A 24,391-nucleotide genomic window follows, 5' to 3' on the forward strand; every position below is an offset into this window, starting at 1 on the left:
GTGTGTCTTCTTTGGTGGAATGGTATTCAAGTCCTTAGACAATGTTTTCATGGGTTGTTTGTCTTATTGTTTAGCGGTAGGAGTTCTTCACATATTCTGGGTGTTACTCCCTTACCAGATATGACCTGCAAATATGTGAGTTGTCTTCTTACTCTGCGAATAGTGTCCTTTGATGCACAACAGTTTTTACTTTTCATGAAGTTTAATTTATCTATTTTGTTGTTGTTGTTGCCTGCATTTTTAGTGTTATATCTAAGGAATAATTACCAAGTCCAGTGTTGGGAAGATTTCACCCTACATTTTCTTCTAAGAGTTTTATAGTTGTAGCGTTAACGTTTATGTCCATTTGGAATTAATTTTTGTAAATGGTATTAGGTAAGGGTCCAGCTTCATTCTTTGCCTGTGAGTATCCAGTTTTCCCAGCACCATTTGTTGAAAAGACTGTCCTTTTCCCACTGAACGATCTTGGCGCCCTTATTGAATGTCAGTTGACCATGTATGTATGCAAGGGGCAATTTCTGTGCTTCTCTTCTCTCTCACTGAGCTGTATGTCTGTCCTTATGCCAGAACGACGATTAAAATGTTGACAATGCAGTGTCTTTTCTTTCTAAAAAGCCTTCATTGGCTGCTCATTGCAATTCACATCCAGGCCCTTTACAAATTCCTACGAGAACCTGCATGACCCCGTCCTGCCTGCCTCTCCCACCTTCTCTCTTGCACTCACGCGCCGTGCTTCAGACACCCGGCCTTCTTTTGGTGCCTGGAACACAGGTTTCTCTGTCCCAGGGCCTTTGCACTTACTCTTTCTTCCCCCCAGCACTTCTCCTGGTTGGTCACAGTGTGAATGCCACCTCCTCAGAGAGGCCCCCTGACCACCTAGCTAACGCGGCCTCCCTCTCTGTGTTATTCATTCTCTAACTCAGCATCCTTTTCCTTTCCTTAGAGCAGCGGTTCTCAACCTGTGGGTCGCGACCCCTTTGGGGGTCGAACGACCCTTTCACAGGGGTCACCTAAGACCATCGGAAAACACATATATAATTACATATTGTTTTTGTGATTAATCACTATGCTTTAATTATGGTCAATTTGTAACAATGAAATTGGGGGTCACCACAACATGAGGAACTGGATTAAAGGGTCGCGGCATTAGGGAGGTTGAGAACCACTGCTTTAGAGTGTTTATCACAATCTATATTTGTTTCATTTATTTGTTTGGCAACTACTCTCTCACCCACTAGAGGTGAGGGTGGGATCTGTCTGTCTTGGTCGTTGTTGTGCTTCTAGGCCCTGCCACGTACTGAGTTCTCATTCAGTGTTCTTTCTGACTAAGTGGATTTTCAGCCCCCCAGGCTCCCTGGTCTCCCAGCTCTATTGCCCATGATTCATTCTTGGGCCCTAATTTCAGAATCCAAGTAGCACATATGGATTGGCCGGTCTGGTTCAGGTACCTATCCCTGATTCAAACAGTTGGGTTCAGGGCACTGGGGTCATGTGATATAAACAGGGCCCCCCGTCTCCTCAGCAACGTTAGTGGATAGAGCAGATTCTCTCTGGAGAGGGTGTAGTCCAAAGCCAGTTTCAAAGAGCATGAGCTGGGCAGGAACTCCCCTAAATGTGTGTTTTACGTCCCCTCATATAGTAGATGATTTAAAAGCACAAACTAGCCCTGGCCTGAGCAGTGGTTAGAGCGTCGGCCAGTGGACTGAAGGGTCTCAGGTTTGATTTCGGTCAAGGGCACGTGCCTCGGTTGCAGACTTGATCCCTGGCCCTGGTCGGGGCGTGTGCGGGAGGCAACCAATCGATGTGTCTCTCTCACATCAATGTTTCTCTTTCTCAGTGTCTCCTCCCTTCCACTCTCTCTAAAAATCAATGGAAAAAATATCCTCAGGTGAGAATTAACAAAAATAAATAAATAAACTCAAACTAAAAGCACCTGGTGAAAATTTCTTCCTCTGCTAGTGGCCTGTTTTCCTGGCACTTGATAAGTCCCATAAACAAGGATATAGATTATAAACGCCCTAAGAATAGGAACTATGGCTCTTTATTTATCACTGTATTCCTAGCACCAAGACAATGCTCAGCATTGGTTACTTAGTAAATACTGGTTGAATGAGTGAATGGTTCAGTTTGGTTGAAATTTAGAGAGTAGCCTAACCCATCAAAACATATATAACGGAAAGGGAAACAGCCTCTTTATCCCCACCCCAAAGTACAGATGGATCATTACTGTGGGTGCTTTCCGTCTCAAACGGATGCCAGTCTTCTTCTCGATGAATTGCACGTCTCGTCTCCCGTGGCAGCATTCTGCGCCAGGACAGCTGTTACCCCATCGACCGTTCTTCATCGCCGTCTATTGAAATCTGTCAGGAAAAGCATAAGATTGTTTGTAGCTGTTATCGATCTCTTCTTGGCCTTTGACTCAGTAGATAAGACACTGATGCATTAGGAGTGAAACATGGCATGGGCACAATATGGACCTCTCCCCGCCTACACCTTGATGTTTCTGGGAAGTCACAGTCTGCAGGTGACTTCAAGCCAGGATAGCAGGGTCCTGCATCGTCCCTTCCCTGTTCATCCTGAGCCTAAGGACTGAAGCCTGCACCGGACACTGCCTGCCCCCTGCCGTGTGGGCAGGAAACCTATCAGCCCTTATCCGAGGAGGGCATGGTTTTGTTGTTCTGGATGGGGGTACGGGGAGGGGGGGCTCAAGGGCATTGGTCTGTGCTATTTAATTGTCAAAAGAAGGGCTTACGGAGGACTCACTCAGCATCTGCAGATTTCCACACTTGAGGTGTGGACTGTTTGAAGCCTCCTGAAGTCTGACACGCGGTCGTCTGTGTTTCTGCTCAGGCGCAAAGCTGAATCGCGCCTGTGGACTGCGGCGAAGGACGACTCGGCCAGTGGGGGATTGAGCTGCCTGTCCAGCATCCCTAACTCAGCGCGGTTTTGTTCTCTCCGCGTAGGGCTCAGTAGCTTTTTTTGTTTTCATGGGTATTTGATGGGAGAAATTATATTCCATGTGGTTTACCAAATTGAGAGATTAGTGAAAGTACCAGTGTATTTCCCTCGGGAACAACAGAGCTTCAGTATTCCACAGCCACAATCACAATGTTGACAGCTGTTCTTCGTATTTAACTGGCTTGGATCTAAGTCTTTTAGAGCAGGTTGACTCACGTGGGCACCACAACATTCATCTTAGAGCATTCGCGAGTGAGGTAACCTGGTTAAAACTGTGGGGGCTCTGGGGGCATTTGTGATGCCTTTGTGGGTGATGGGAATGCTCACTTGGCACCTTTTCCAAGGCTGAAATTATTGCAACTATTTTTGGTGAGGTGGAACTTGGAGACCTTAGCCATGCATAATTACGCATGCATTAGGATGGACCGGAAATCTTTTATTACTATTATTATGGTGTTGTTGCTGTTATTAGCTTCCACATTTATGGGATGCTCACTGTGCTCCCGTCACTGAGGTAACTGCTTTCCCGCATTCACCAGTTTACCCCACAGACAGCCGGGCGGGAAGGGGGTACTGACATTTGCATACGGTGGCCCCCCCTCCCTATTTTTTTCCTTTCCCTTCCCCACGCCCACAGGCTTTAGACACTTGTTGCAAAGTGCACGTCTTGTGTCCTTTTAAAATTTTCTAAAATTTTATTTTGGTTTCATAGTAAAAAATGATATACATACATCCTTCTTTAGTTTTCTGGATCACAGGTAGTGTTTCTTCCATAGCTACTTGTTGGGTTTTTCTTTTTCTTTTTACAAAATCTGCAAACAAAGAGAGCTATTGAGACCTTGTGTCTTTCAAGGACAGTCCGTGTAACTGGCCCTAGGCACGCATTGTCCTTTTAGGGGCTGCAGCTTCGGCTGAGCAGCTGGGTGGCTGCTGATGGTGCAGAGCTGCCTGATCCGCTTCCCGGGTCTGGCTGGTGCTCATCTTGTAAGGCAGATGGGACGCCCCTGCTTGTCCTATGGCTGCTCGGAACCAGGGGCTCCAGGACTTGCCCATAGGGCAGGGGCCTGGGGGCTCCCGGTAGCCCCGAGTGGAAGAGGAGTTTGAAGCAATGTTTGCTCAGCTCTTTACATGCGCTGGAGAAAATGGTGTCGGTGTGGGTTCAAGAACTGGATGGAGATTATGAAGAGGGGAAACCTCTCCCCACCCCCAACCACCCTCTGGTGGCCGACTGCTCTGCTGCAGGGCGCCCTGCCTTCCTCCCCCTGTGCACTTGCCTGAGGAAGACTGCACTTTCCAAAATGGGCTTTCTCTTCCTCCCTCTCACCTCCTGCCCAGTGTTTTCTTGGAGAAGTGCTAGTGAGACTGCGGCTGCCTTAAAATGCAATGCCCATGCAGGAGAAGGATGACTCCCAGTGTTTACTGGGACTCTTAAAAAAAGAATGAGAGAGAGAGAGGAAGGGAGGGGAGAGAGAGATCGAGAGCTCGAAACATCAATGATGAGAGAGAATCATGGATCGGCTGCCTCCTGCACACCCGCTACTGGGGATGGAGCCCACAACCCAGTCATGTGCCCTGACCAAGAATCAAACCTGAACCCCTGGTTCATGGGTCGATGCTCAACCACTGAACCACACCAGCCAGGCTACTGTGACTCTATACAACCCCAATGTCTCCTAGCCAAAATGAGAAAGCAGAGGGAAGGATAAAGTGCCCTCCAACTTCCTGTGCTGGCAATAAAGCCGGTGACCACTGATGTTTTTCCGTTCTTCACTGGCCCGAGAGGAAGTATAAATGCCCCAATATTTGGCCTGAATTGTCATCTTTTTGCTGCATCTCCACAGGTATTTTACTGCAAAGTTGGAGCCCAGGAACTGCCAGTCAGGCATTATCTTAATGAGGACTCCAAGGCAGATAGATTTTGAAATGGAGGGTTAGGTCCAGTACTCATCCCGACTGGCCTCACATTTCTCAGTTAAATAGTAGGAAGGTCATCTGTTACAGAAAGGGTGTTTCTGGGTGGTGGCTGACAAGTCAAGGACAAGGAGGGAGATGTCATGGGAAGTGAGAAAGGAATGGATAGAAGAAGTGACGATGGCTGTGTCCAGAGCATGAGCTGGTTGTGGGCCTGGTGCCACGGGAGCTTTAGTTTCTCCGAGTGCAGACGAGGGAGAGGGAGAGGGAGAGGCAGGGGAGATGGGAGCTGGTGCTGGACTCAGTGGCAGGAGAAGTCAGCAGTGCCCAAGATCCGTGTGTCGGCCAGTGCAGCGTTGGGGTGATTAACCACAGATGCCCCAGCAGGAACGTGCACCCAAGAGAGCCAGACAGCAGGCACTGTCCTGACGAAGCCCTGCCAGTGAGCGGAAGCGTGATTGAGGGTTTCGTAGTGGGCGCCAGAGCCGTGAAGGCAAGTGAAGTTATTAGATTTGACAAAGCAGAAGGCCCTGCGCTCCGAACACCAGATCATTCATTGTGATGGGTGTGGAGTTCGCTGAGGATGGTGGCCAAGGACTGATGATGGTAAAAAAACAGTCTGCGCCCGACCCGAGGCCTGGGTGGTTCTTCAGCCAGCACTCCCCCGCTGGGGAGTCTTCTCACCACCCCGGTGCTCTCACCGGCGCCAGGTGCTCAGCACCTCAGCAGCCTGACCTCACCGGCAGGGATGGTTCATAGGATGGCTCATTACACCCACTTTTAAGACCTGCCCCCCCCGCTCATACACACATACACACACACACACACTTTAAATGGACATATTTAAACTGTCTTGCATCCCTCCGAACAGTACTTTCTAATTCATTGGGGTGTGTGTGTGTGTGTGTGTGTGTGTGTGTGTGTGTGTGTTCTGCATATACAGGGTCAAATGGGTCTTCTTGACCAGTATGTGTATTTTTTTAATCTGCTTATGTTGGAAATCATCTCTCAAAGGTCCCATAAATCTCCCAGAATAAATTGCATTATAGCAATGAAACCTTCTCCAGTTCCCTGAGGCAGAGTTGGCTGTCCGGCCCCTGACCTCCCCCAGCACCCCATCCGCGCTTCTGTTGTGGCATCTAACCAGGTTGTGCGGTGATTTATCTGTTTATGTCTCTCACTCCCACTGGTCTGCGTGCTGCTCCAGGCCAGGGATCGTGTTGCATTTGTCTTTATAAGCCCAGCAATTAGCACAGGCTCTGAAAAGGAGGTTCTTGATCAGGTTTGCAGGACAGACAAATGTTTAAACAGGGCTTCTGAGTGTGTAAAGGCAGCATTAACATGGCTTCACTATACTAACTACAAACAAGCAGAGCATTTTCTATTAATGATATTGTTACATATGTTGTTTAACATTTATGGAGCACTTCCTAAGCCCAGGCACTGTTCTAGGCTCGTTACATGCTTTATTTCATCGCATCCTCGCCACGAGCCCAGAAGTGGCTGCACTCACTGTCCCCATTTTGAAGATAAGGAAACTCACATTTAGAAAGGAAAAATTAAGGGGTTTGCCCAAGATTACACAGCTAATAAATGTGGAACTGAGGTTTGAACCTGATCCTTTGAATACCAAAGCCCATAGTCGTAACCACTCATTTCAAAGAAAGGAGATGAGTCATGGGGGGGTGGATCTGAAATATTATTTTAAAGACATACTTTACATACACTTTTGGAGAATTTGTTCTGGGTTAAAGTACTGTTTCTGTGATTTCTATACCTGCTGTCATGTGCACAGTGCATGATGAACAGGATGGGGAGGCCCAGCCCTGCCTTGGAATGGAAACCGACACCAACCCAAAGCCACAGAGCAGTTCCATAGAGAGGAAAGAGCCTTTGTTTTTGAAAAATTATGCATTTGTATTAGTTTAGGAAATATTCTCATTTAATTGCCTATAATATTAAACTAGTAATACTTTCATTTAGAATAGTCAATGAATAACATTTTGTGCTTCCTGTTTCTTATGTTTTCTTTTAAGTTAATTTGTTAAATCATACAAATAGATATTATTGCTTGGATGTTACTTTCTCCCAGAAACAAACCCTCTAATACATTGAACACTGTTACAGTTTTGGCTGGTATGTTGGAGTACAGCGTTCCCGCTGGGTTTAGTGGATTTAACGCCCTGCAGGAGTTTCAGCCTGAGAACTGACTTGGCCCTGGTCACCCGGAGTTGCATCGTGTTCAGTGTGTCGCAGTCCTGCTCCGTAGAACTTCCCTGTGGAGCCGTGTGATCTGTCCCATGTGGTCGCCTCATGTGGTCACTTGAAATGTGACTAGTGCCACTGAGAAACTGGATATTTTTCACTTTCTTTTAATTAATTTAAAATCCAATGTAAATGGTGCCAGTGGCGATAGTGCTGGGTAGTGTGCGAATGCTGAAGGGACCCCTCCGGTGCCTTGCAGATACCGGCCACATCATTTGATTTGTCTTCCTTTTTCTCTTGGTGCGTGACCATTTCCAATATAAGACAAAATTAAGTAAAATAAAATGAAAATCGTGTCTTTTCTTAGCATTGCTGACATTAAATACATGCTAATACCCCTGAACTTCTGCACCAAAATGAATACAAGAGAATTCTGCTCCTTGCCCAGCCTGGCATGGCTCAGCGGTTGAGCGTCGACCAGGAGGTCACAGTTCGATTCCCGGTCAGGGCACAGGCCCGGGTTGCAGGCTCCATCCCCAGTGTGAGGCGTGCATGAGGCAGCCGATCAAGGATTCTTTCTCATCATCAATGTTTCTCTCTCTCTCTCCCTCTCCCTTCCTCTCTGAATCAATAAAAATATGTTTTTTTAAAAAGAGAGAATTGCCCTTCCTTCTTCTCTCTGCTTGCTTGTGAGTGAGCTTCACAAGCTTCAGGGACAGCCCTGCCTTCAGGAAACCTCTGAGCCAGGGCGGCTCTGCAGGTAGTGCCCTGACACCGTGATCAGTTCTACAAACAGTTGTTGGTACACTCAGGTTTCTTTCTCATCTTAAAATAACTTTCATTGTGTATATTTTTCTAGAAATTTTCCATTTCATTGCAGTTTTGGGTAATATTTGCATAGTTTCATGTGACATTCTCTCATCATTTAAAAATCTCTTATTAGTGGTTGTGTCTTCTTTATTATCATTCTGTGTGTGAGTTTGTTCTTTGTTTTGAAAATCAGACTTGCCAGTGATCTCTTGCATGTGTTTATCAATTCCACTCTTTCTAAAGCTGTCGTTTCTTGATTCCTCCCCTGCTCTCCTGGGTTGATTCCATTGTTCTCTTTTGTATCTTCTAGAGCTTAATGAGTAGTTCATTGTTTTTGTTCTTTCTGGTTTAATAATGAAAGCATTTAAGATTATGAATTTTCCTGTAAATATAGCATCCGTTGCATTATCTGTTTTAATATTACTATTCTCATGGTTGGTTTCTGAATAGTGTCCAATTTTAGTTTTCCTGTTTGACCCAAGAATTTTTTCAGGTGTATATTTTTTAATTCCCAATTTTATTAATCTTTGATAACTTCTCATTCAGTGGCAACATGCTAAAAAATGATTAGTTCCATTTCTGTTTTAATAGAATTTATTCATGTTTGCTTTCTATTCAATACTTCATGATTTTTAAGAGTTTAGTCAGTGTTCTTAAAAGGTATGTATCCTCTGTTTGTACTTGATAAATTAAGTTTTTGTCTATTAATTATGCTTATTAATTTTACTCTTCTATAAATTCTTGCTAGTGTTTGCTTTGACCTACCAGGAAGAAACATACTGAAATTTCCTATTATAATTTTATACACTCTATTTATAATAGTTGTTGTTTTATAGTAAGTCTGTAATTATTATGCTTTGCGAGTAGATGGATTTACTTGTCCATGTACTATAACTTTTTTAAATTTTGTATTTTTTAAGTTCTACCATCTGACTTTATTATTCCCTCATCATTTTCTTTTCTTTTTTCCACCTCACCATGAATATTTTTTCCTTTCCTTCCTCTTTCACGATTGTTTCATTGATTTTAATCTGTCTCTTGCTGGTAGTTGGATTTCAGTTACATCCTAATCTTTGAGTCTTATTTCCCCTCTAACGGGGTGTAGCCCATGCATGTTTATTGACATGTCTGTGCTGCTCTCTCTGTTGACCTCCAGGCAGGGTCCCGGTTCCTCTTTGTCATCCTCCTTCGCCCTCTCCCTCTCTCCTCCCCTCAGGAATGCAGGTCCGATTGAGCAGATTAAAGCGCATCCTACTGAACGCCTGGGTGGGCAGAGCTGCATCCGCGAAGGGCGGAGCACGCGAGGGAATGTCCTTAGTGGACGCTTCTCCCAGAAGAGTGACCGCCGGCGGTGCGCTGTGCGGGAGGCCGACAGCTGCCGGCTCTGCTGGCTTCGGACCGGGAGGGTCTCAGACTGCCCTGCTCCCCAGTTTGTTTCTAAACCTTTCGGGCCAGTTTACAATCAGATGTTCTTGTCCTTTTTTTAATGTATATTTTTTATTGGTTCTAGAGAGGAAGGGAGAGGGAGAGATAGAAACATCAATGACGAGAGAGAATCAGTGATTGGATTGAGCCCAGGCATGTGCCCTGACCGGGAATCCAACTGTGACCTCCGGGCTCACAGGTTGACTCTCAACCACTGGGCCACACCGGCCGGACCAAACTGATATTCTGATTGACTCTTTTGGGGGCATTTTTTTCTGAGTATCTAATTTTTGTTCACTATGAAATGTGGTCTGCATTTCAAAATTCAGAAACTGTGCTTTGCATCTTGAAAGCTGATCACAGATTGTTCCATATCGTAGATCCACTGTCCTCCCAACGCGCTACAGTGATTAGCCACTGCCTGAAATTTCCTTGTGCTTTTGCAGTAAATTTGTTTCAAGGAACATCTGCCCTGACACCTCAGCTGTTTCCACATTTTAAATTATGGGCTTGTCATAGGTTTAGTGACTTTTGTTTCTTTGTTCTTCCTTGTAGGGTGGATAAGTTGCCTTAGAACAGCAGATTGCGGCTAAGAGCAAGTTTACTCACTGTCACATCCAGCCCCACATTCTAAGTCAGTGGCCGGCTCTGCCCCACACATGTGGGCTCGCAGTCAACCCACTGTCCTCACTGTGGACATCCAGGCCTCTTGGTCACCGAGGCCCTGGCCCGTGGAGCGGGCGGGAGGTGTGGGAGAGGCGGCCCGCTCTAGGGGCCTGGGCCCGCATGCCACGGGGCCTCTGGCACACCTGCAGGTGGAAAGAATTAAGCCCAAGGGCCACCTGGAGGGGAACGTGGTCCAGCCACGTGACTGGCTGCTGTTCCGTTACCGTGGGACGTGGCGGGCATGGATTTTGGTGGCAGTCAGAACTCTGTACCACATGGAAGGAGTTGGGGGAGAAGGTTCTCGGTACTGGGCACTGGCTGGTGAGATGGGCTCTCAGAGGCACTGCTCCATTGCTCGCCAGATCTCCTTCCAGCGAAGGGAAGCATTTACAGGGTGTACAGGTTTAAGTGGTCGGGTCAGGTTTATGAGAATCATAGAAGGAAAACTGCGGATAGAAACGGCATCTCTGCTGTGTTGACAGGATTTTCCCCTGTTGTTGTTCATCTCCTCGCTCACTGGAGTGCCATCTCCTCTCACATCGGCGGGTGTACCAGCCCTCGCCAGGCACCAGCATGGCACCCTCCCCCTATGAAGCCAGCAGCCAGAGCCAGCTGAGAGCTGGGGCTGCCACTCTGTGCGCCAGCCTGGATCCCTCTCCCAGGGCGACTGGAAGGGCCTTCCCACCGCTGCCCTGACACCCCCCACACACCCAGGCCACAGGCTCTGCCAGCATGAGCTCAGGGCGGGTTTAAGTTACCGCGCTGCCTTCCCCTGGCACACCCTGATTCGGATTCCTCGGCCCGCCTTCCCTGTTTCTGGTGTGAGTGATGCTCCCAGGGCTGGCACAGATCTTACCCCAGTTTTACTTTCCTTTGTCCGTTCAGTGGGAGTTTGGCCTTCCTCGATTCCCACATTCCTCGTTTGATAAATATTTCGTGAACGTCTAGACCGTGTGATTAGCTTGGGGGGTGCAGTGGTGAGAAGAAAAGTAGTCCCCGCCTCTGTGGAGCTTCTCAGGGGGCAGAGGGAGTGGTGAGGAGAGACGGCATGAAGGGAGCGCCACAAAGAAATGGGAGCACAGTTCCGAGCTGCAGACTGACAGGGCTCGTTTCCCAGGCACCGACCCGGGTCAGGGAAGTCCCCTGCAGCGGGACTGCGGTGAGATTGAATAAGGAGGAGGCGTTCACGAGGGGAGGCTGGGGGAGGGAGCGTCCCAGGCGAGGGGGTGATGCGTGCCCCTCCTCAGGTGGACAGAGTGGGGTGCTGGGATAGGCAGGATTGCGGGGCGATCCGGTTTGCAGTTTGCTGAAATCACCGGGCTGCATTGTGAGGAGTGGGTGGGAGAGAAGCGATGGTGGGTGGCTGTGTGGACGGGTTAGGAGGCGGTTGCCGTCGTCTGGGTGAGAGGTGGCTGGGGCTGGATGAAGGTGGCTGGGGGAGATGGTAGAGGTGACAGAGTTAAGCAGGTCAGCTTGAGGTCTGAGTTCAGTGTCTGTGGGTTTTATGATCAGAAGTTCAGAGGGAGCTAAGGACCTTCTAACCATACAATCGTTAAACAAGACTTCCTTTCTTCTTCTTGAACCTTTTAAACAAGATGAGCAGTAAGCTTCTCATTCTCATCTCAGCAAAGGAAAGGGCATTATTGCTGGCCCAGCAGTGTCCACACATTGAGTTTACGTCTCATGTGAATGAATGAGTGAATCACTGCAGGGCTCTCAGCTCCTCTTCCAAGCCTTTGAGTCCTGGGTGGGGCTGGCTGCCGTAAAGACTAGATCTGCCAACCTCCAGTCTCCCAGAGTCCGATGTCAGACATTACTAATTGATGGCAGCTCTTGCTCTCCAGATGCGTCCTCAGAACGCTGCCCCCAAAGCCCCTGAGACAGCCTGTGCCAATGACACTGGACTTGGAACCTACTTGCTAGCCCCTCCATTTTAATAGTGAGTGGAAGCTCACAAGCAAAGAAGAAGTTAGCACTGGGTCCTCTGTGCTTCCCCTGGGAGAATGGCAGTCACCCCAGGAGCCCTCGGCTCATCTGGCTCTGGTGCTTTAGAATCGGCCTCTGCAGGTTAGGAAACTCGGGGTCCCAGGCCACTGTTGGGTTCCATAATGTGCTGTGAGACTCAGAACTTCCTGAAAGCTGTGAAGCTCACTGTGGCTCATCACAGTGAAGGGACCCAGGTTAGAATCAGCCAAGGAACTGACACAGGGACAGAGGCAGGAGAGCTAGTCCAGGTCAGGTTCCACCTGCCTGCTCCGAGGGTCACGGACAGCGTTAACTCCTCCTGGTAACGACACACGGAGTGTTGCCAACCAGGGGAGCTCACCTGAGTCTTGGTGTCCAGAGGTAGACCTGATACCATGCGCCCCAAAGCCCCGTTATAAAGGACGTCACTGTCCATGTGACTCCGAGCGGTGAACAGACACTCGGGGCATCTCCAGGCTTAGAGGTCACCTCCCAGGAGCCGAGGGCACAGGCGACCTCCCCTTGGCGAGGTCAAATTCTCTACTGCACAGCCTCTTGCCTACCTTCAGAGCACCAACAGCGTGAGGATCCGATCCAGGAGTAGTGAAGCACACACACAAATCTTTTTATTTGCTTTTAAAAAATACTTTGCAAGATAAAGATTAGGCATAAAAACTGGACTTTGCCCTGCCAGGGTGGCTCAGTCCAGTGGTTGAGGGTCGACCTATGAACCAGGAGGTTACAGTTTGATTCCTGGTCAGGGCACATGCCCTGGTTGTGGGCTCAATCCCTAGTGGGGGGCGTGAGGAGGCAGCCGATCAATGATACCTCTCATCATTGATGTTTCTAGCTCACTCTCCCACTTCCCTCTCCCTTCCTCTCTGAAATCAATATATATATATAAATTTTTTTTTTAAGATTCTCTTTCCAGGGAGCATTGCCTTCATGCTTTTCCATCTTGGAATACGGTCATATTTAGAATAGATGCTGTTGTCTCCACTCCTGTGGGTTAGGTGTCTCTCCCTCACTTCAGCTCCTGAAGGCTGGGGGCTGGCTGTCCGAGGACCTGGCCAAGGGAGCTTCAGACAGACCGTTAGCTGCTAGGCAGGCCCAGCTCGCGTGGGATTTGGCTCACTCACAGGATGGATACAGACAGAGGGACGGATACAGACAGAGGGACGGATACAGACAGAGGGACGGATACAGACTGAGGGACGGATACAGCCTGAGGGACAGATACAGCCTGAGGGACGGATACAGACAGAGGGACAGATACAGACAGAGGGACGGATACAGACAGAGGGACAGATACAGAGGGACGGATACAGACAGAGGGACAGATACAGACAGAGGGACGGATACAGACTGAGGGACGGATACAGACAGAGGGACGTTGTGCTGAGCAGCTACCTAACCGAGCGCTCTCTTGTCCCAGCTTATTTCCAGCGATGCCGATGGAGCCATCCAGAGGGCCGGACGGTTCCGAGTGGAGAACGGCTCTTCGGACGAGGTAGGAAGCTCCCGGGCCGGCACTGTCACCAAGCGCAGGGCCATGTGAGCGCGCTGGGCCGGCTGGGCCCTCGCTGCCCAGAAGTCTTGCCCGAGTGGAGCCGGGAGGGCACACAGCTCCTCAGGGTTTCCTGAAGCAGAGCTGAGGGGGAGAGGCCGGGACTCTGCGTGTGGAAGGTGCTCTGATAGGGTGACACAGACCCTTTAACAGATCTGTACGGGAGCCAGGGGGTGGAGATGGGACCAAGGCCAATGGGACCACAGCCCTTTGTGCATGGCCCCGCAGTCCCAGGCCGGCCTCTGGTCCTGCCTGTGAGCAACACGGTCCTGGAGAGAGAGGCCAGAAATCACTGCGGTTGCGAAATGCCCTCTCTGTTCAGCGAGGACACAGGAAAGGAGGCATTGCTGCCCCCACTCCTGGGCCAGGCCCTCACGCTGGGCTCTCCGTTGCTTTTCTTTCTTCTTTCAAACTTCCACTGCCCGCTCTACCCCTGGGGTTCTCCCCTAGAACTGCAGAGGCCATGTAAGTGCCCCGTTTTTTCTTTGCTGCCTCCTGGAGGGGTTGCCCGTCACCGTGCTTAGCAGACCCCAGCTTCGGGGCCACCTGGCCTGCCTGAGGCTCCCCGCCTCCTGGGCTCAGGGCCCTGCGCAGGTAACCAAGCCTTTCCGAACCTCGGCTTCATCATCTGCAGTGGAAACTGTCTGGGACGATGAAGAGGATTCCAAGAGCTGAGCAGGGGGAGCTGTGAGCACGGTGCCTGGCACAGAACGTGCACTCAGCACATGACGGTTGTCACGGTAACAGTGGTGGTGATCATGGTCCTGGTGCCTGAGAGCCAGCCTCGCCCTCCTGGGCACCCTGCGTCCAGTCCCTGGTGAAGGGCTATGGAGTCGCTCAAGGCCACAGTGTCTGGATGCTGTGGCCGATCTTCACCTCGGCCTTCAGGGAGCACACCCAGGTTGCCGGGCGCCCACCTCGCCTTGTCCTGCGAGGCCAGGGCGGCGGTCCCGTCTCGGGCTGGGCCTCTGAAGAGGTGTCCACATGCTTCTTGTCCAGAGCGGTGCCCGCTGACCCACACAGAAGAAGAGGCCCCTTGCCAAAACCGGTTTGGCTCAGTGGATAGAGCGTCGGCCTGCGGACTGAAGGGTCCTGGGTTCGATTCCGGTCAAGGGCATGTACCTGGGTTGCGGGCATATCCCCAGTGGGAGATGTGCAGGAGGCAGCTGATCGATGTTTCTCTCTCATCGATGTTTCTGACTCTCTATCTCTCTCCCTTCCTCTCTGTAAAAAATCAATAAAATATATTAAAAAAAAAAAGAAGAAGAAGCAGAAGAAGAGGCCCCGGGGGAATGTGCTCCCGAGGCTTGAGCACAGCCCCCCCCCCCCCCCCCCCCCCCCCCGCGAGGGCCCGGCCGCTGAGACGACAGCCCAGGGCGTCCTGGCCGCTCAGTCAGGAGCAGAAGCGCGAACCCTCCGTTTCTCGTGCTCAGGGTGCCAGCACCCGCCACGCTGAGCTTCTTTCTGCTTAGAGCACCAGAGACCGCGAGGTTGCTCCCCTCGGGAAGTCCTTCTGCTGCCAGAATTGGGCAAAACGTCAGCCCCGCCCAAAATGAGCAAACTGCCCTGGGCTTTCCCCAGCCACACAGCTCTGTGGCCAGCACCTGTGCCCAGAGGAAAGCCACGCCTCCCAGGAAAGAGACGCAGAGCCTCCATGTGGGCCCAGCATCACCCCTCACTTGGATCATCACACAGTCCTCGCCCGGGGGTGTCCCCTGGTCCTGCCACATGCTGGCGGCCATGTCCTGGGACCCCATGGGGGGGTGAGAAATCGCCTGTGGAGCGTGCTGGGCAGCAGCGGCCTGAGCCAGCCTGCCCAGCCCCCGTGGCTCCACACTCACCCGTGGCAGCGTGGGCAGCTCCCTTACATCTTTGGAACCGTTGGCTAGAAGGATCGACTTCACAAATCACTGTGGTCTGTTGTATCCCGAACACAGGCCGTCTCCGATGGCCTCTGTGGGAAAGATGATAGCCAGGCTCGAATGTGGTCTCCGATTTTGTTTCTGCCGAAGGCACTGAGCATGCGCGCTCCCTGCAGCACGTTGCTGTGGTTTGTATCGATGGTCTCGGGTAAAGCTTCTGGCCGGTGTTGCCGCCCAGCCTGGCAGGAGACCTGAGGATCTGAGACTCGGGGAAGACAAACAAAACAGGCAGGGCTGCGGCCCGAGTCAGAGGAGCAGGCAGGGCCTCGGAGCGCCATGTTGCTGCCTAAAATTGTCCAAACCCACGAACAAAGAAATGGCAAAACCACTGCACCATGGGGCTGTTTTTCCTTTTATTATTGAACTAGAGGCCCGATGCATGAAATTCGTGCAAGGGGCTCCACCCTCGCAGCCACGGTGGCTTGCCTCAGCCTGAGGCAACTGCAGCCCCAGCTTCATTCCGAAGGTCGTCCGGTCTAATTAGCATATTGCGCTTTTATTATTATAGATGTTAAGGATGCTCAATACAGATGGATACTGTGTCAGATATATGATTTGCAGATGTTTTCTCTCATTTTGTAGGATGTCTCTTCACTTTCTTGATGGTGTCTTTTGAAGCACACATGTTTTTAAATGTGATGGTGTCTCCTCCATCTGTTTTTCTGTTGCCTGTGTGTCTCATGTCATATCTCAGAAACCATTGCCTAACCCAAGGTTGCTTGGTCGTTTTTTATAGTTTCTGTGGACATTACCTTAAAATGTTAAATTTGCCTTTTATTTTTCACCATGGTCAGCGTAATGGCTTCGCCACCTGTGGCTGGTACTCCAGTGCGTGACTTTGTGGTGCCCATGGTGCTGCGTTTCTCGTGTGCCGTTCGTGGTTCGGGTGTCGGAGAGCTCCTGGTGCATGCGGGGGAAGCACACACGGGAGTTCGTGTCAGGATTGGAGGGAGGGTTTGCACTCACTTTCTCCAGACACCTTTAAATCCCAGCTTGAAACTTTCTTTAACCACCCCCGTGATGGAGGAAGGAGCTGTAAAGTTACATGAAGGCTGGCTCCCTGCAGAGTGAGGAAGAGCTGCTTAGGGTGGTCAGAAAGGGCTCCTTGGGGACAGCACGTGAGGCCGAGGCCCTGAGCCGCACTTCTCCGACTGTTTGCGGTGAATGACCCACGTTTTCATTTCCGGCCTGTTGCAGACCTACATTCTGCTGTGGTCCTGCTATGCTTGACCTGTATGCCCCACCCGCCTCATGCACTTACCACCGAGTTCAGTCCACCCAGATGGTCTGGACTCCATGTAAGGGGTCACGGCCATGTCAGGTTGCTGTAGTTTCCTACATGCTTGCTTCCCGTTCCTGCTCGCTTGGTCGTGCACTGGTAGCAGCCTGCAGGCCAGCACCGTGGACCATACCTACTGCCTCAGGGTTCATCTGGGCCAGCCCCCCGCCCACGGCGTGAATCCCAGCAGCTCTACCAGCAGCCAGCTGCCTGGCCCTGCTGAAGGTCTCCAGTAAAGAGAAGTTTCTACCTCCTTCATAGGTGTTTTCCTTCCTGACACCAACCAGTTCTGATACCTGCTGAGTGTCCCACAATTCAATTCACTTCCGACACAAACCACTCAGAGTTAGTGTCAGCCTCCACAGCTCAAGGGCCCAGCCCACTGGGCAGCCTTCACGTCAGATGCCAATTGCGAGGATCAGGTCCTAGGTCACAGTCAGGGGTGCCCTCAGGCTCACTCATTTGCTAAAATGACTCGGAACTCGGGAAAGCACTTACTTACTATTATCCTTTTATTGTAAAGGATACAGTTCAGGAGCAGCCAAGGGGCACAGAGCTCCCATGGACCTTGGTGTGTGCACCAGCCGGGAGCTGCTGAACCCCGGGGTGCAGGGCTTTGTGGCGGCTCCATCACACAGGCGCCTCTGATTAAACCATTGGCCATTGGCGATTGGATCGCTCAGCGCCTCATCCAGAGATTTCAGGCTGGGTCCGCAAGGTTTTTGGTTGTTTTTGTTTTGTTGGTTTTTTAATATTTTTATTGATTTCAGAGAGGAAGGGAGAGAGAGAGATGGAAACATCAATGATGAGAGAGACTCATTGATCGGCTGCTTCCTACATTCCCCACACCGAGGATCGCGAGCCTGCAACCTGGGCATGTGCCCTGACCTGGAACTGAACTGTGACCTCCTGGTTTATAGGTTGACGCTCAACCACTGAGCCAAGCCAGCCGGGCTGGATCTGAGCGTTTCAAGCTTCTAAATCAAGGCTTGGTCTTCCCAGCGACCAGCCCCGTCCTGACGCTCTCCAGGGCCACCAGAGTGGCCTCCTTAGAGTCCAAGTCGCTCCCATCACCCTTACCACTCAGGAAGCTCCCAGGCTTGTAGGCGCGCCGTGCCAGGGCCCGGGGACAAATCCCCCAAAAGCAATTAATACAGCACCCCCACAGCAATTCATCTCCTCTCTCCGCATCTCTGGCTGCTAGAAAGTTTGTTTTAAGTGAATTCATTTGTCTGTGTCTTGCATTCCGAGTTTCCGTTTGCGTTCTCTGTAGCCGTAGTATAAGGCTGAGCCCTCGTCACCCGGGTCGGATCGTCACCAGGACCGTCACCGTGCTGCCTCCGGGCATTCCAGGTCACCTGCTCCTTTCCTCCCGAGACCTGGCCTCCGCTTCCCTCATCACCACCCTCCTTGCGCTCCCTGGGCACGTGTGAGGTCTTAACGAGCCTTTTAAATTGAAGTGCTCAGATCTGAACTCTGGGCCCCCGTCCCCTAGGCACCAGTGGAGCAGGCCGGTCCGCTGCCTTGCCTGATGACTCCTGGGGAACCACAGCACCTTCCCCCACCCGAGCTGTTAATGGCTGTGAGGTGACATCATGTGTAGCGGGGACAATTTTGGAGTCAAACGAACCTGGTTCAGACCTCAGCTCTATCACCTGCCAGTTTATGAGGACGCCTGTGAGCCTCACTTCCTGTGGGTGGAGTGGGGACACACGCCTGCCCCCTAGCAGCCACCCGCCCCACCCTGTGGGTTGCATCTGCAGTTTGTATTTGCACCTCCGTGGGGGGGTTTGCCTTGTCCACTGAGTTGAATCTCCTCAGTGTGTCTGTAATTGCTACTTGTCAGGAGTTTCCTGACATCTTGATTCTGTCACCTGCCTGTTAGCTCACCCCCCTACCCCCAAGCGTTGGTTACCCTGTGCTTCCCCTGCCATCTGTGAGCTCCTCTGGTTATTAATTGAAATGAGTGTGACCCTGGGTGGCGCCCTGGGGGCCTCCCTGACAGCTCCTTCTATATCAATTAGGATCTGGCAGGGCAGGGGCGGACTTGCAGCTCCTTACAGATCTGTCCTCCTGGCACGGGAGGAGTCTCCGCAGACTGCTGGGGGATATGTGCATGCGTACAGTCTGTTGGGAGGGCCATTAGCAGTCATTAAAGATGCACACAGCATTTAGCCACAGCTCTATTGTTAGGATGTGTGTGCTAGCATTATTTAAAACAGAAAAAAAAAAACCCACACCTGGGAGCTACCTCAATTTCCATCAGTAGAGGAGTGATTGTGGAAATTATGATCCATTTGAACAATGCACTGCTTCCCAGCTGTTGGAAAGGCGAGGTGAAAATAGATGTGACACCACAGGGAAATGTCTCACATACAGTGTTAGACAGAAAAGCGAGTTCCAGAATGATTCGTACGATACCTCCCCATTTCCTTAAAACAACAAAGAAAGATAAAATATGCTTGTCAGTATGCAAGAAAGTTCCAGAAGGGCACCCACGGGTTTGATAGCCATTTCCCGTGGAGAATGAAAACGGGAGGTCGGGAAGGAGTTGGGGGGCCTTAACTTCCCACTTTAGGCCCTTTTCTGCTCTTTACATATTTTATACATCGATACTCAACTGAAGTGTTTGGTTTTTTAAAAGAATCTGCATAGTTGTTAAAAAGGACAGGGTAGATCCATATGTACTGACATGGCAATGTTTCTAAGGTATTTTCTTTAGTAAAAAAAGCATGTTTTAGTATAATATCTATGATACTGTCTCATTCATGAAAACAAATGGCATGTGTAGATATTTACATGTATATATGTATGTATGCATGTATGTATACAGATGTGTGTGTGAATGTGCATGTTATGTATGTATTTATATATAAAGTAAGCACATCTTTGTAAACTCACGGAGAAATCTGGGACTGTCCGCACAATCTGGTAGCGTGGGCATATAGGGAAAGGAAGTGGACTGGGGCATGGGGGGGATAGAAAAGGATTTTAATTTTTGTGTGATTTCACTTTTTTTAAGTAGCTAATATTTGCAATTCGGAAAATTTTAGTCTTTTTTGTTAAATCCATCTTCTTTACTGCCCGTGTCCTCTCAGCAATGTAACCTGGAAGCGGAAGTAAAGGCGGTTTAAATGGCCACTCATTCATCGAACTCACTGTAGAGGAGACTGAAAACCCACAGGCATTCGCTGAGCCGCGATCGGATTGTGGTGTGAGCGGGCGGATTCCCTGCTTAAAGTTACAGGCCAGCGTGAGGGGCCGTGCAGACTCCACGAGGGTGTGCTGTATGGATTTCGACTGAGTTCAGAATGTCTTGGCCAGACGCAGTCTTCCTCCTCCACATCCACAGTGCCCGTGGGGTAAAAGAGACACTGAGGCAGTGGGGGCGCTGTGGGCTCTGGACCCTGACGCCCACGTGTGCGGGTGCTTAGTCTCAGGGCTCCCTCGGCACATGGGTGAGCCCAGGCCTGTCTGCAGCACAGATTTCAGCGTCATGATTTCATAATCCCTCGTAGGAAAAGACGATGAAAAGGGCATGAGCACAGTTGGCGTGGCTCAGAGGTTGAGCATCGACCTCTGAACCAGGAGGTCACACTTCGATTCCCAGTCAGGCACATGCCCGGGTTGTGGGCTTGATCCCCAGTGTGGGACGTGCAGGAGGCAGCTGATCAATGATTCTCTCTCATCATTGATGTTTCTCTCTCTCTCTCTCTCTCTCTCCCTTCCTCTCTGAAATCAACAGTATATCTTTTAAATAAAATAAAATAAAATAAAAGGGCCTGAAATAAGTGTGGGTGTTTGTAGTGTTAAACTTCAATTGCCTAGAAAACGTGCTCATCAGAATATTTCCCCTGCTTTCCTTGTTGGTGTCAAATAAAGAGCGTGTTCCCGTGCCTCTGTGGCCTGGAAGTGCTGCAGACAAACCTGTGCTCCCAAACCCCCTGCCAAACAGGACAGACTCAGAATACTGAGGGTTTATTGAAAAATTAAAGCACAGCCCTAGCTGGTTTGGCTCAGTGGATAGAGCGCCGGCCTGAGGACTGAAGGGTCCCAGGTTCTATTCCAGTCAAGGGCACATGCCCAAGTTGTGGGCTGATCCCCAGTAGGGGGCGTGCAGGAGGCAGCTGATCAATGATTCTCTCTCATCATTGGTGTTTCTATCTCTCTCTCCCTTCCTCTCTGAAATCAATAAAAATATATTTTTAAAAAAAGAAAAGAAAAATTCAAACCACAATTAGGTACTGCTGCCCCCACTCTGGAACTGCTGAAACACGGGGTGAAATTCGGGGAGCTGGTGAAAGGGTGTGGGCAGCTTGTTTATGTCACTAACAGCACCAGCTGTGTGTCCCCATTGGAGCATCTGCATCCCGTGTCTCAGGATTGCACCCAACAGAAATGAGGGCTCCTGTTCCCAAAAGACAGACGCAAGAATTGTCAAGAGTGGCTTTATCCATAATAACCCCACACTGGAAACAGCCCCTGTGGCCACCCATTGAAGAGTGAACCTATGAACTGTGGTGTCCATTCTGTGGACTGCGACGTGGCTGTGGGAGGAGCCACCTCCTGCTACACCAGTAACATGGTGCATGTCACAGACATGATGTGGAGGGACAAAAATCTGGGCTCAGTGAAAACACACAATATGACTTCATTCTATGAAGTTCAAAGCCGGTCGGATGAATCCATGGTGATAGGAGTCATGTTGGAGTGTGGTTGGGTATCGACAGGGAATATGAATGGAGGAGCCTTCTGGGGAACCAAAAATGTTTCCTATCTTGGTCCAGGTAGTGGTGCTAAGGTGTATACATATTTTTTAAAGTATTTAACTCTGTGGGGAACAGAGCTTTGCCATCCCCAAAAGGCATATTATTGATTATTTTCAAGAAAACAAAAGACTCAAGAAGGGCTTCTTACTTCCCCATCACCTGCCTCAAGGAATTCAGTTAGAAGTGCCCTCCAGGGAGGGAGAGCACCTTCACACCAGGTGAACTAGGTGTGGCCGACAGGGAGGAGCCTGGAAAGCTGTTAGATAGACAGGGAGGAGCCTGGGAAGCTGGTAGATAGACAGGGAGGGGCCTGGAGAGCTGTTTGATAGCTTGCCTCCTGTGTCCCATTGTTTCTGGGCGACCCAGCAAGAATCTGTTCACCAAATGTACTTCCTCATCTAGCCGTGAATTGCCTTCATTCCCTTTGAAGTCTGGGTCACTACCCCCTTCTCCTTGGCTCAGGCTGGGAGACACCAGTCCCGGGTCCCAGTCTTACAGAGCCCCAGTATGCACACGTGAAATCTGGTTCTTTCCTCCTGTTAGTCTGTCTCATGCTAATTGGATTATTAGACCAACCAGAAGAACTCAGAAGAGTTGAAGGAAAATTACTTTTCCTCCCCTAGAATATGCACTTAAGATCTGTGCCTTTTGCTGTCCATTTCTACTCCATGTCAACAGAAATTCCAACTCATTTTCAGAGTCATTCTTCTGGGAAGAGGGTCTGTTTTGCTTGGTTCCCATTTCTTTTGCCATCTCCTGCGTATATTCTTGTCTTTGCACCTCATCATGTGTCTTTCAACAAGGGGTGGGAAGTGTCTTGCTCTGCGAGGCTCACAACTTTCTTGGTGTTGGGCTTTTTCCCACATTAGCTAAGTATTCAGTGAAGATGACAGATAAAAAGGTAACTTTTTCATCATTAAAAAGAACCCATAATTGGATGGAGACATGGGCACGGCACTGGCCAGAGTGCCACCTGTCACTCCCAGCGGCTGTGCCGCACTCTCGCCCTGGCCACTCTGTTCTGCAGTTGGGAGTTCACTCCTCGGGTGGGGGAGGCTGCAGACGGTCTAGAGCAGCCGTGGGCAAACTACGGCCCGCTGGCCGAATCCGGCCCTTTTGAAATGAATAAAACTAAAAAAAAAAAAAGACCGTACCCTTTTATGTAATAATGTTTACTTTGAATTTATATTAGTTCACACAAACACTCCATCCATGCTTTTGTTGCGTTCCTCCGGTCCAGTTTAAGAACCCATTGTGGCCCTCGAGTCAAAAAGTTTGCCCACCCCTGGTCTAGAGGGTCTGGGTCATTTTCTGTGCCTTTGGCCCCCCTTGGCAGCCTGTGAAGCCTGTAGACCCCTTCTCAGAATAATGCTTTCAAATGCACGAAACAAAATGCCTAGGCCAGTGGTCGGCAAACTGCAGCTCGCAAGACACATGCGGCTCTTTGGCCCCTTGAGTGTGGCTCTTCCACAAAATACTGACTTCTGCGCATGTGCCACAAAGTTTCAATCGCACTGTATGTGCACGCCCGCACGTGATATTTTGTGGAAGAGCCACACTCAGGGGCCAAAGAGCCGCATGTGGCTCTCGAGCCGCGGTTTGCCGACCACTGTCTTAGGATAACAGAGGCAAACAGTTGTATTGTAAGAGTTATCACCCGGCCAGCATGTCTCAGTGGCTGAGTGTCGACCTGTAAACCAGGAGGTCATAGTTTGATTCCTGGTCAGGGTAAATGCCTGGCTTGTGGGCTTGATCCCCAGTGTGCAGGAGGCAGCTGATCAATGATTCTCTCTCATCATTGATGTTTCTATCTCTCTTCCTCTCCCTTCCTCTCTGAAATTAATAAAAAAAAAATTTTTTTTAAAGAAGTAATTCGCCTTAGTCAGTTTGGCTCAGTGGATAGAGCGTTAGCCTGGACTGAAGGTTCCTGGGTTCGATTCCAGTCAAGGGCACGTACCTCAGTTGCAGGCTCCTCCCTGGCCTGGGCCCTGGTCAGGGCTCATGCAAGAGGCAATCAATTGATGTGTTTCTCTCACTTTGATATTTCTCTCTGTCTCTCCCTCTCTCTTCCACTCTTTCTAAAAATAATGAGAAAATATCCTTGGGTGAAGATTAAAAAAAAAAAGAGTAATTCATTTAAAGAAAAATAGTTATCAAAATGACTTTTTAAAACCCAATATATAAAACTGTAATATACATGTTTTTTAATGAATACTTTAAATAACAAATCCAGCAGCAGGTCTCTGAACTATTTTAATTTTGAACTGTGAAGAGTGTGAACCTGCAGTCGCTATGATGAGTTCTGAAAATAACTGTGACTTTTGTGTGTGTGACATGGTATCGGGGCTGTTTATTCTACTGTAGTTTTTGCATATATTCATAACTGATGAAATACTAAGTTTTAGTGAGAAGTTAGGGAATATGAAGAATTTTTTGCCCCTAGTTCATGTCCTCCCTGATTCTTTCAGAGTTCCGTGTTCATCAGAATTCCCTGGGATGCTGGTTGAAATGCAGGTTCCAGGGCCCTGACCACAGAAATCCTGAGGATGGCGCTAGTGGGCCCAAGGGTGCACAGCACTGAGCTCACAGGGTGAGCTTGGATCTGGCTGCCGCTGAGAGACCTCTCTGGGCCTGCAGCACTGGGCGCTCGAGGGGCTTCAATGTCCGGGTGGCTTCCAGGTTCTGCAGGCGCCGCCCAGGGCCCAGGGCTGGGGACCATGACACCCGCCCCTGTGGGCGGCTGGCTGGCGGACCCCAGGGTTATGCGTCGTGGGTGCTGCCTGGTGGCGTGGCGGTGAGAACTGTGCGCCAGGAGTACTGTGGTGGTTTGTGGTTATAAAATGAGTGGTGGTTGATAATGAATCATCCAGAAATTCTACAGGGAATAAAATCCAGTTATACGGCCTCCTAGTCA

At 49.9% G+C, this 24,391-nt stretch overlaps 1 protein-coding gene across 3 annotated transcripts in view; it reads left to right on the forward strand.

Moving 5' to 3' along the window:
- Positions 1-24,391, forward strand: part of GARNL3 (GTPase activating Rap/RanGAP domain like 3) — a 97,528-nt gene that overhangs the window by 32,837 nt on the left and 40,300 nt on the right. For all 3 annotated transcript variants that reach the window (XM_081103901.1, XM_081103899.1, XM_081103900.1), the window contains one exon: positions 13,376-13,450. In XM_081103901.1, coding sequence (XP_080960027.1) covers positions 13,376-13,450 — 75 coding nt within the window. The remainder of the gene's footprint in view (positions 1-13,375; positions 13,451-24,391) is intronic.

Source organism: Myotis nattereri (genome assembly GCF_964212035.1).
Source record: "Myotis nattereri genome assembly, chromosome: 12".
In the NCBI taxonomy this organism is placed as follows: domain Eukaryota; kingdom Metazoa; phylum Chordata; class Mammalia; order Chiroptera; family Vespertilionidae; genus Myotis; species Myotis nattereri.